The 11925-nt window shown below is 40.3% G+C and overlaps 1 protein-coding gene across 1 annotated transcript; it reads right to left on the bottom strand.

The window, feature by feature from the left end:
- Positions 1-629: 629 nt before the first annotated feature.
- On the bottom strand, positions 630-8050 carry RSL24D1 (ribosomal L24 domain containing 1). Its single transcript, XM_051628449.1, has 6 exons — positions 7928-8050; positions 5542-5655; positions 3036-3108; positions 2527-2590; positions 1971-2056; positions 630-1035 (listed from the first exon to the last, which is right to left on the bottom strand). Exons 1-6 carry the CDS (start codon positions 8006-8008, stop codon positions 962-964), a joined length of 492 nt encoding a protein of 163 aa, XP_051484409.1. The 5' UTR covers positions 8009-8050; the 3' UTR covers positions 630-961.
- Between the last annotated feature and the right edge of the window lie 3875 nt (positions 8051-11925).

Here is an 11925-nt window from a genome sequence, read left to right as displayed (position 1 = left end):
TTGGAATAGAACTAGAAAGTACTTTTTTTCTGAGTAACAGCACTGACACAAGCAAATACTATTTAAAATGCCTTTGAAGGCTTCTCTGATCACACGGTTGTAGATAAACTGCTGACAGTTTAAAAAAGCAGAGTACTAATCTTAGGACTGATGACACTTTGAATAAAGATAAAACCCACCACAATATGGAAAAAGCCTACACTTCAACCTGATCTTCTTTCTATCAAAATAATCCTGAGCATTAAGTAAAAACAGTCCAAAGTATGATTTATTGAGCATCTAAATCAGCCTGATTATATGTCAGATTTGACTGGCAGGTCCAACACCAGACTGGATATTATCACCATTACTATTCTCCAGCCAGCAATAGGTCCTACATCATTGTTAGCTTTGTCAGGCTTAGGTGTCAACTGGAACATAATCCCAGGGAAACTGACTTAAAAAGGAGATAAACCAAACACTGTAGGCAGAACAAACTGAAAATTTTTCCCTGTACTGAGAGTGAAAATAAGTCAGGACTGCAGTGGACTGAAGAGAAAGAACACATTCTGCACCACTTTGCAACCATTAAGAGACTTCGTTATCTGCTTCTACCAGCATAAAAGAACACTAGACAAAATAGCAAAAGCTCAGGGCCAACCTTGTTTTATTCCTTGAATTACCAGGGAAAAGTTATCCAGAAATAAAATATAACTTTCCAAGGAGAACAGTGTCTCAAACAACACGGCTTATTCTTCTCTCTGCTATCAAGGTTTTCTCAAATTACATCACTTAAATTACTGCCCAAACCAGTATCCACCTTACTATTTTTTTATAAAAAGCAAAGTATTCAAACAGTAAATGGCCACTATTCATTAAAATAGACTTTTCTTCAACTGTAAGCACAGTTCTGAATGATGTCAGGTGAGGCAATAAGTAACTGTTAACTGCTGAAAAGATATAAATAGAAAATAAAAGCTTTTTAAGAATCTTCTTCCATAGCCACATCCTCTTGTAGCTTCTGCACCATTTTCTCCTCCAGCTGTTTTGGTGTTCCTTCAAGGCAAACAAAAAATGAAATTCAAGATGTCTCTCTAAACCCAAATGATCCTTTTTCTTTGAACAACATATGCATCTATGCTAAGTAAAACAGCCTAAATATATTATTTAAAGGGTTTAGGAGAAAACTCATCAAGCTTACAAGTATTTATTACTAACCTTCATCACCACCTAGAACTACTGAAGAATTGTTTTAACAGAAAAGCTGATGCTGTTTTTATGCAAGATCTAAAATGCAGTCAACATATATTTTCAATAGTTTGAACTTTGACATAGGTGGTAATACCTAGCAAAACCTTGCAGAGGGCTATAAAAATGCATTACTCCCAACAGATCAGTGGCCTTCACACATGAATTTTCATGTAACAAGCCCTCCCGAATGTTGTGTTGGGGGGCAATAGGGCCAGGTCTCAATAAGACTACCAAAAAGAAAGAAAAAAAAAATTCCAGGATTGACATTTCACTCTGCTCTCTTTAAGGCCCAGCAGGAACTGCTAAAGACTGAAGAGGCAGCTGTTTCCATGTGGCTAACAAATTAAAAAAGTAGAGCTTAATTACTGTATTTCGTATCAATCAGTGGCACAGTCTGTTGAGTTCAAATAATCAATTCAAAGAGAGAACCTAGATAAATGTGTTGGTTAACAAACATGCAGTTCAGAGAGTACCAGGTATTGAGTGCAGTTTAAAATATTCAAATAAGGAAAAGGATGAATGCAGGACTAGATAAATAAAAATGTATCTTGGATTCAGAATAAAGATACTGTTTACATTTAGTGGCAAGAGCTACTATCCATTGAACAGACAAATTAACTGTAAGAAAAATATGCAGGACTATTGATCTGAAGAATTAGTCATACAAGAAAAAATCACTATTAATCATAAAATAGTATACACCATTTAATCTAAGCAGACCAGGCAAAGCAAGTTCTTACCTGCATGTGGAGCACGAAGAAGGTGGATATTCTGTTTGACTTCTTTGATGTCTTCTGCCTTCTGCAACTCTTTGCTCTTCTTTAATCTGGGGAGGAGGATAATTAAACTTAATTACCTTAAGAGAGAGGATGTATGTTTTCATTTTAATGCATGACACACATCTTTAGCTAAATATCTATAAACTGTAAGTAACTTTGATTATAAGGAAATGAAGGTTAAAGATATGTGAAAACTAATTCAAGAGAGACAAACCAGAAAAAAAGCCAGCACAATAACAACTTTTACCAGAAATTTAAATCTAAGACTCCGTATTACAAACAAGGAAATATAATTATTACCATTGAGTGTTCAAAAGACACATTTCATTGCACAGCCAATAAAGCACAGCAGTTTGGTAGCATAGTAGAACCCACACAAACCATTTTACCCCACTGCTTGGACAATTAGATATGTACAAAGCAATTAACTATTTAAAGCTTTTGATCTCTGCTTCTCTGGAAAGACTATCCAGCACAGATTTGCAAAAGCTCCCATAACAGAAATGCTTCTCCTCACCTGTTCATAATAAATCTAGCTTGTCGTTTTTGCTTTATTTCCTCCACTCTCTTCATTGCATCAACTGAAATAAAGCAGAAGTTGTTTTAAAATGTGCTTACATACCTACAGTTGAAAACGCAGGCTATTCTGCACAGCAACACTACCAGTATTCCATAATACCTCTATCTCAAAGGTAATTGTTACACTATCTAGAGGAACTTACTCCTTCTTCAAAGAACAGAGTAGGGGAATAATCTGTGTACAAATTATGATTAACTGTATTTTAAAACTTATTTAGGTTTTTGTGGAACTATCCAGTTCCTGAAAAGAAAATAATCAAGTGAAACTTCGCACTTGCTCACAACTCAAACCTCCTCCGCATGTAAGAATCTGGTCATGATTCCAGTTATTCAAACACAATCACTACAAAATGTCAGTATTGTAAGCAGTCTTCTGAAAACATGATCATGTAGAGTAAAAGTTTACTTTCAATAGACCACCTTTTTTTTTTTTCTGAAATTACTCACCAGTCTTGTTCCACAACTCTCTCTGATATTTCACTGGTTCATTTCTACGTTTTTCAAACTCAAATGAATTATCCTATATTAAGGAAAAGTAAACATAGATTATATAAAGAAGCATATTTAGATCAATACATTCTTACTGTATCACTCTTGTAACTTAATACTTTGTGATTTTTTTTTCCTTTTTAGAACCTCAGTTCCTACACTTTAAAAGCTTTTAGAGATTACTAAACTAGAAGGAAATAGAGTGGAGTGTTTGACCTCATAGTGTCAGAAGCCAGTGATTTGTCTGAAGAGAACAATTTACCAAAACATCTCCCTCAGCTATTTTCTTTTTAGCAAGACAAAATGAACAGAGAAGACCAATGTCACGTAGGAAATACAGAGTAGATTAGACAGGTGGAAGGCAAAATTGAAAACAAGTAGAGTCAAAAGCATTTAATGCAAGTCAATTAAGTTCTACTCAACAGCTTGTAATTCTGAAAAGGTTAAAAAAACAAAAACACAACACACAATATTTTATTTGAAGAATACTGAAACAATATAAAATTCTGATTCATGACATATTTCAGCTGATGACATTGTGGTGTTTGGGGCAGCTGGGAGTGTTAATTTTCATTGTTTTGTTGTTTGTCTTTTTTCCAACAGTTTAAGATATAAAAACCATTTCCTGGTTTGTTGTGGTTTTTTTCCTAGGAATACTTAGCTTTATACTGACTTTATCTGAGGACTTTTCCCAGCCCACAGATGTTTTCTTGTAGTGGTAAAGCACAGTTATTAGATCAGCTGCTCATCTTGGGTTCCAATAAGAAAAACTATATAGAATAGCAAGAAATGGAATGTAGCCACTCCCAAGCCATGCTACTCTGGCAGACAAGTATCAGTTTTTACCATGGGATACCATCAAGCAAAATACCCAAAACCCAAGCTGAAGAGCACACTGTATGAAAACATCTACATGCTATTCTTCACCTTAAAAAACAATCAAAAAAAAACCCTAAAATTCCTTTTTTGCCAAGGGTGACACAGCACCACATCAACTGACTACAGTTTATCCTAAACTGTGACTGCTTTTATGTATCTGTAATATACAGCATTGTTTTTTAACATGAAAACACACCGCAAACAGCAAAACAAAGTCTCCTGAGAGTACAGGTGCTCAAAGTGCCATAGTCTCCTAGCCTACATGCACAGGGATAAAACTGCAACTGCCTCATAATGGCCAACGGATCTTTCAGATTCCAAACATGAGGGAACAGAATGACCAACTCCTGTGTCACTCTGATTGAGAGAGTCAGACACTTCAGAAATAGCTTGTAAAAACCACCTAGGAAGATTATGTCCTTCTTAATTTTTTGTCATTTTATTAAAAAAACAAAAACAAAAAAAAAAAAAACCCCAAACCCAAAAGAACCACAAAACACCAATGATTTTGCACCCAGGAAAACAAGTAAATATATTTAACCTCTATCCAGTGTACCTGCTTAAAGCAGCAAGAACTGTCACTTTCTTACAAACTACAGTATTTCCCACTGTCACAAGCCTATTTAGATACTCTCCCCAGAGCTGGCTTATGAAAGAATGGTAACAACCAAACTGCAACAAAGCACTGTGTTTATATATAGGTTTAATACTTAACATAAGTAGATGTGTATCAAAGTAGGACCATATTGTCACCTATTTAGACATGCATAAAGGAATTTAAAATTAAGATCTTACATTATTTTCAAAATGGTAATTCAACTTAGCCAGAAACAATTTGAAAGCAAGAAATACAATTACAGAAGATGCTTATTAATCATGGCTTCCTAGAGTCAGATTAAAAAGTAAAATGAAATAAAATCATACATTTCCCCTTGGAAGATACACAGAAGGCAGCAAATCAGTGTGTCAAAATACTCCCTAAATTGTTAGCATTCTGTCAAAAAACAGGTAATTAAGTAAGCTGCAGTAATTCTTATTTAAGGACTGTTCCACCAACTATAAGCTTTTAGTATTTTTACACTGAAGTAACCTTGTCTTTAAATTGTCTGTAAGCTCTCATAGGCTATTTCTGAAACATTCCTATCTATGCCAGGACTCTTCCTGTATACCGTGTGCTTTGAGGTGACTTCAAAAGGTATCTATCTCATGTGTTTACACAGAGAGATTTCTTAGGATACCCAGATGATCTGCACAGGAATACAACTACCAAATGTTTATGTACAGAGAGCAAGAGATTTATAGACAGAGGAAAAAAAAATGCCTTGACAAGAGAACCATCATGTTTTACCAATGCAGACTCCTGATACACTGGTTGTAATCAATCTAATTAACAGCTTACTCTCCAGAAAACTCTCCCATCCTCTTCCACAATCCCTTTTCTCTACTTACCCCATCTCTCATATTCATTTAATTAAATGATAATGCATTAAGCTAGCTAACCTAGCCTGTTCTAGCTATTGGAAGTGGCCAGATTTCTGCCTCTTTAGTGAACTAATGTAAAGCATGAACCGGTTCAACCTCTTACCACTGTCAACTCCTTGCCAGCTGCTTTCCGGAATGCTTTGGTCCATCTCATCTTCCTGGGATTTCGTTTCTTTTTAAAGTTTCTGTGGCATTTTGACTTGCAGAATCGAAATATCTTAAAGAAAAAAGGAAAAAAAAGCTTAGTGTTAAATCATGTTAGTTCTGCTCCATTGCAAACATGATATCAAACCCTGAAGTTTCCCTAAGAGTGAACTAAAATATTGACATTTAAAAGATTTATGTCATTTTCAAATGTAGCTATTAACAAACAGAATTTGAAGCACTGTTCTTGTTTCTCGTTATAAAGTAATTTTCACAGCTGTCAGGGACATGCACAAATACAACTAAGGTGATTATAAATAAAATAAACTAGGGTTGTGAGAATTATCATCTGCAAAAATAACCATAAAACCAAAACTGCACTATGAATAAACAATTTGTTACACCTGTCAGCACTTTTTAGATACAGTGCCACCCTGACAACAACAAAAAATCCTCACACCTCTCATATAACATTTTCCAATGCAACACACATATTCCCCCACCAAAAAAAAAAGGACAATCTTCTGGAATGTGTCTTTCAGCCTTAAATGTTACCCTGCAGCAGGAGTCCTAAGCACATTACTTAAGTCCTGGACTGAATTTACTGAAAGCTGCTAAGGCACATACCAAAACATTCTAATTGAGCTTCCCCACATCATTTTTCTACACATTCTACAAAAAGCTGGACTGATTTAAGGCATCTGCCACTGCCAGCCACGGAAAAGCTCCATGTTCATCCAGGTGATGTTTTCAGACCCATTAGAGATGCAGAAAAGAAGTTTCACTATCCATACTTGAAAATTTTGTTTAATTAGTATTGGAATTATACGTCACTAACATCCAAGCTAAAGAACAAGCCCTGTCCCAAACTCTCCCAAATCCACAGACATTTTCCAGTCAAAATTACTATGCAGCAAGATGGCAGTAAGATGAAAAGGCAGTGAGAGAAGAGACATAATCCTATCCCTATCTACACCTCTTAATCTTCCCTAAATTTGTGCATCACCTTGAACTATCCTGGGCTGTGTAGTATTCAGAGCAGAGCTAAAACTTTGCATAAGAATATTCAAATTACATTTGTTATTCATTAGTTTTTGAAAACTCTAGTGTTTTCAAACCATACTCTCCTTGCCATCTAATACTAATTTCTAAAGAAAAATAATAGGTGGAAACTGTAGTAAAGATAATAATCTTCAAATATTTTCTTGTTTTATTTTTCTACCATGTTTTTTCACCTTAACTCAGCCAAATCTTCCACTGTATTTTGCTCTTTCATAGGTTATCTGTCACAACTAACGTGCCATTTTGCAACTTTAAAAAACAAAAACCCAACAAACAAACCTGCACAGACCTTGTGGCCATTTTCTAGTGAATGGAACTGTGCCAACCTACATCTACCTCTAAATTCCCAAAAGCTGTGACTCCGATGAACAATACAGTTGAGCCAGTACTTGTTTTGACATGTGAACATCAGAAGGAAGCTGAGCAAGCTTCATTTGACACCAGGGTCTCCAATGCCCTACAGGAGTGGTAAGGAGTACAGCAGAGGCTGGGAAACAACACACAATGTTTTATGTACAAAATTGTCACCATAAGGTAGAGCCCAGAGTGCTATGTACATCCTGTTATGACAGCCTCAATTGGGTAAGTCACATCAGATTTCTGAGTTACTACTTCTAGTAGGGTACCATGACAGACACAGACGATTAGCTTCACCATACAGTGTCTGTGACCCAGATTGTTCAAAGCTTTCCAGTCACCTGCCTTTAATCTGAAACCCCTACTTCTCCAAATCATAAAATTAAAAAATTAAAAAAATTTATTGCTCTGTAAGGAGCAGAATTTCTTAGCAACAACCGAAACCAAAGAATTCAGCCCATGCTTTTCCCAACAGCCAGAACAGTTGCCAAAGTACAGCAACACCCCCGTTAACGGCTCCCACACAGCAAACGAATCCGGGCGGCGGATGATGCCACCCAGCCCCACCTCCCGGCTGGCGGGCAGAGGCCCCGGGGCTCCAGCAGAACGAGGGGAAGGCTGCCTGCCGCCCCGCCGCGGCCCCAGGCCTGCCCAGCCCTCCCCAGACCGCAGGAAGCGGCTGCCCCAGCCCGGGACCGGGGCTCTCGGGCCTTGGCAACGTCTGTAACCGAACCGCGCGAGAAGCGGACACACGGTGCGCGGGGTAGAGCCTCCCACCCCCGCAGGGCAGGTGCCTTCGGGGCCCCCACGCCCCGCACACGGCCGGGCCAGGCCCAGCCGGGCAAGCTGCGAGCGGGCCCGGGCCCCGATCCCCGATCCCCGCCGCTGACAGGCGCCATCCGCGCCCTCCCCCCGGCGGCCGGTACCTTGCAGTCGTTCCGCACGAACATGACGCCGTGCCCCGGGTAGATGGGCCCGGAGCAGAAGTAGCACTTCTCGATGCGCATCGTCGGGCCGGGCCGCGCCGCAGGCCCCGCCGGAAGGGCGCGCTCAGCTGACCGGAGGCGGCGGCGCCGCGCCGGGGAGCGGCCACAGCGCCCCCTGCCGGCCCCGCCGCGCCCCAGCCCGCTGGCACCGCACCCGGAGGCGCCGCGCGGCGGGGTCCGCACGGGCTGTCACCTCCACCTCCGCACGGGCTGTCACCTCCGCACGGGGTGTCACCTCTGTCTCCTCACAGCGGTGTCACAGCTCCTCACCGGCTACTCGCTGGAAAACAGCGCTTCCAGTTGTACCCGGGGCTGGGGAAGCCCCTCCCCGCGCCCACCAGCAGTGCTGCAGGGTCACAGACTGCAGCCATACGAGACCCACCTGTGAAGAAGCCGGCAGCTCCAAATAAAAGGATACCCCCAAAGGTCTGTAAAGAGGGTCTCGTGAAGCCCACCTGAAAAACTAAGAGCTCCTTTTTCTGAGCACGGTTGAAGAGACCAGACGTTGCCCCTCCTTCTGATGGGGTCTCTGCCAGGCCAAACTGGAAATGGGAAAGGGCTCCAGCTGGACATAATCCCCTTTCAGCAGGACACGGGACTGACCCTCCACCTCACCAGAACAGGCATAGTCATTACCACAGTCCTTCCAAAGGAAAGTGATTCTTCCTTTGTGTCATTCTTCAGGAATTTGGGGTTGGTTTTAACTCTCAATAGTGGAGTAGCCTAAGTTTTTCAGATAGGTCTTCACTTCTTTGGCAGGCTGTAACCATCATGAAGTCAGGGAGGACCGTGACAGTTGTGTCTTAGCAAGATCTCGTAATAAAAATAAAACAGTTCAGTCATATAGAAAGAGTGGAGGAGATTATTGCTCCAAAAACGAGAAACTGGGCCACCAGGCCACCACATGAACAGTGCTGAGACTAGAGTCTATGTGGAAGTTCTCACTGCTGTACTTTGACACTCTAAGAAAGCTCCACTTATTGGCCGATTTGAGCCACAATTTCTAAATCATCACACAAACAGGTTACTGGGGGGAAAGGGTGAGAAGCCTATCTACAAAAGCAGTAGTATGCCAAAAAGCACAAACACACTACATTTACTCCCTGGATAGACACATCAGGTACACGCATGCTAACTGCAAACCATTATGTTAAGAGCATGATCTGTCCTTTAATTCTACCAGAGAGAATCCTGTTGAAAGCTGAGAGATACTCACACTCATAAAAGTATTTAAAAAAACCCCAAACCAACCAAAAACCAAAACAACAACCCATACACACAAAGTAGGAAGGAACTATTAGACAATACTGCATCTTCAAAAGCAAGCTGAATTCTCTCTGTTCCAAATGACTTTCTGCTTTCCCTGAAATATACATTCATATCTTAGTATGTAAATTTAATACAAATTAAAAGATTTCTGCGATGATCTTGTGTTTGATCCCCCCTGGCTTTTTGTTATAAATGTAAAATTTTGTTCTAAGTGTGAGAAAATGAATGAAGCTGAAATGGCTCAGTATTAACGTAAGGATAGAGACAGTAACCCAAGGAAAGGAAAGGGAGTCAGGCATAGGTTTTTAAATCTATAGTTGATGTGCTCTAGAATTCAGGCAAATCACTTTCTGCTCCACTACCATATTTGTAAGATCCAAGTTTTCTACAAGGGAATCAGTTTTTAAAGCAAAATGTGAAGTACTGTGTAAAACTGATGGGTCTGCACACATTACAGAACCTGATTACTCCTGTTCCTCCCCTCATCCCAAGTTAGCTGTTTATTGTGAAAGGACCTAACTGCCTGGCCCTGTACCTTCCTAAGTTGCTTGGAACTGGAGAGGGTCTTCTCCCTGTTTTTCAGTCTTCGGACGTCCCAGCTCAGAGTCTGAAATCTTCCTCATTAGATAAGGCTTTACCATCACAATTCCTGCTTCTCCATTTAAAAAAAAAAAATAATAAAAAGTTAACTGAGCATTTGGTGAGAAATTAGTGTGCTGAATTGCATTTGCCTTAGGACAGTTTTTGCTTTCTGGTTTCCAGAACAAGAAAAAAGGCAGTCAGCTCAGGGCTGTATTAAGATGAAACGAATAAAAAAAAACTGCTTTCACACAGTAGAGTCACTAACCTTATCAGCACAGAACTTGTCTCCAATCTTTTTATAAACCAGACCTCAGCCACATCCTATTGCAGGAGACACAGGCTGGAGCATAGGACGGGTGACTAGTAGTCACCACCAACAGCTCCTGACTCGACAGAGAGCAAGATGGGGCTGCACAGGGTGTTAGTCTCACGCTGCCTGCTGGAGGAAAGGCTCTGTGACTGCGACAGGAGATGGCAACCCAGGAAGCAGCAGACACACATACATAAAGCAATTTTATGAGGGAAGCTACGAAGACACCAAGTTTACAACTAGAGGCAAAATAAATAGTAAACAAGTTTGCTTAGGTCTAGGGCTGCTGTGCCTCAGCATATGCAATTGCAATCCTTCTTTTTCAGTTTTGTTACTTTGAGTTTCCTGCCCATGTGACATTTTTTTTCCCCACGGCAGTATTTATTTCACTGAAGACAGCTTTTTTTCCTGGCAGAGTACTATATTGTGAAGTCTTTGGTGGCTTCTACAATTCAAACAGTGTGGATTACAGACTGTCACCAACGCCTCCAGCAGACAGATGGGATGTGAGAGCAGCGATACTACAAGCATTTACAGTTGGATTTCTCCCCGGTCCTCTCCTTTTTTCATATCGAGGCATAATCTCTTCAAGTACAGGCCATTCTGCTGTGGATTTGAAGTGCTTATTCCTGATCTAAAAGGCAATATAGATTGAAGGTTCCTGGAGCCAGAATACCAATTATTATCAAAATAGAATATATACGTCTACTCCTTTAACAGTTATTCATGGACAGAATTAGGTATTCAGCTGAAAAACAGTCTTGCTGGAAGAAGAGGTTTTTGCAACAAACTGAGTAGCTCATTTGCTTGATTTTTTACACAGATTACCACAGCAAGAATTATTTCATCAAACAACTCAGTACCTTAAGCTCATAGCAAAGCTCTGATCTGCAAATATTCACACAATTGTACAAGTTTTCTAATAAAACAGAACTGTCATATACAGTTCATATAAGCTACCATATACAGTCATATAAAATGACTGTTGACATGACAACTGTTGGGCATGTGCATTTGTAGGATCAGGTTCATAGAGCATTTAATTGTATCGGTTGGAAAACACTTCTGGAAGTCCTCTAGGCCAAAGTTCTGCTCAAAGCAGGGTAGATTAACACCAGGTGACTCAGGACCACACCCAGTTGAGATTTTTTAGCATTTTCAAGAGATTCCCCAAAACCTTCCTTGGCTTATTCCAATTTCTGACCACTTGTTCAGGGATAATTTTTGCTGTGTCTATGCAGAATGTTCTATACTTTTCTCTGTTGCCTCTTTCCTATCCCTGTGCCTCTGAGAAGGGTTTGGCTCAATCTTTGGTATATCCTCCCATTAGATAGTTCAAGACAGCAGAAAACTCTTCCTTAGCTCTCTCTTCTTTACGCTAAACAAATCCAGTTCTCTCCTCTCCCTCATGCACCAGCCCTCTGATTTTGGTGGCATCTGCTGCACTCACTCCAGTGTGTCAATGTCTATGTCTTTCTTTTACTGGGGTGTCCAAAACAGGACACCACTCCAGATTCAACCTTATAACTACTCAATATAAGGGAAGACTTACTCCCTCAGTCTGCTGGGCTTCATTTTACTAATGCAGCCCCAGATGCAGATGGCCTTCTTTGCCAAAGGGGCACACTTCTGGCTCCTAGTCAACCTGCTTTTGAATAGGATACCCATCCCCTTTTCTGTAAAATATTTTTTCAGCCAGTACCACTGCATGGGGTTATCTGAACCCAAATGGAACTCCCAGTCATACTTGCCCTCCTTAAACTTTATGAGGTTTAGT

The sequence above is a fragment of the Apus apus genome, chromosome 10 (assembly GCF_020740795.1).
Source record: "Apus apus isolate bApuApu2 chromosome 10, bApuApu2.pri.cur, whole genome shotgun sequence".
Lineage (NCBI taxonomy): Eukaryota > Metazoa > Chordata > Aves > Apodiformes > Apodidae > Apus > Apus apus.
This window is presented reverse-complemented; position numbering and strand designations above follow the sequence as displayed.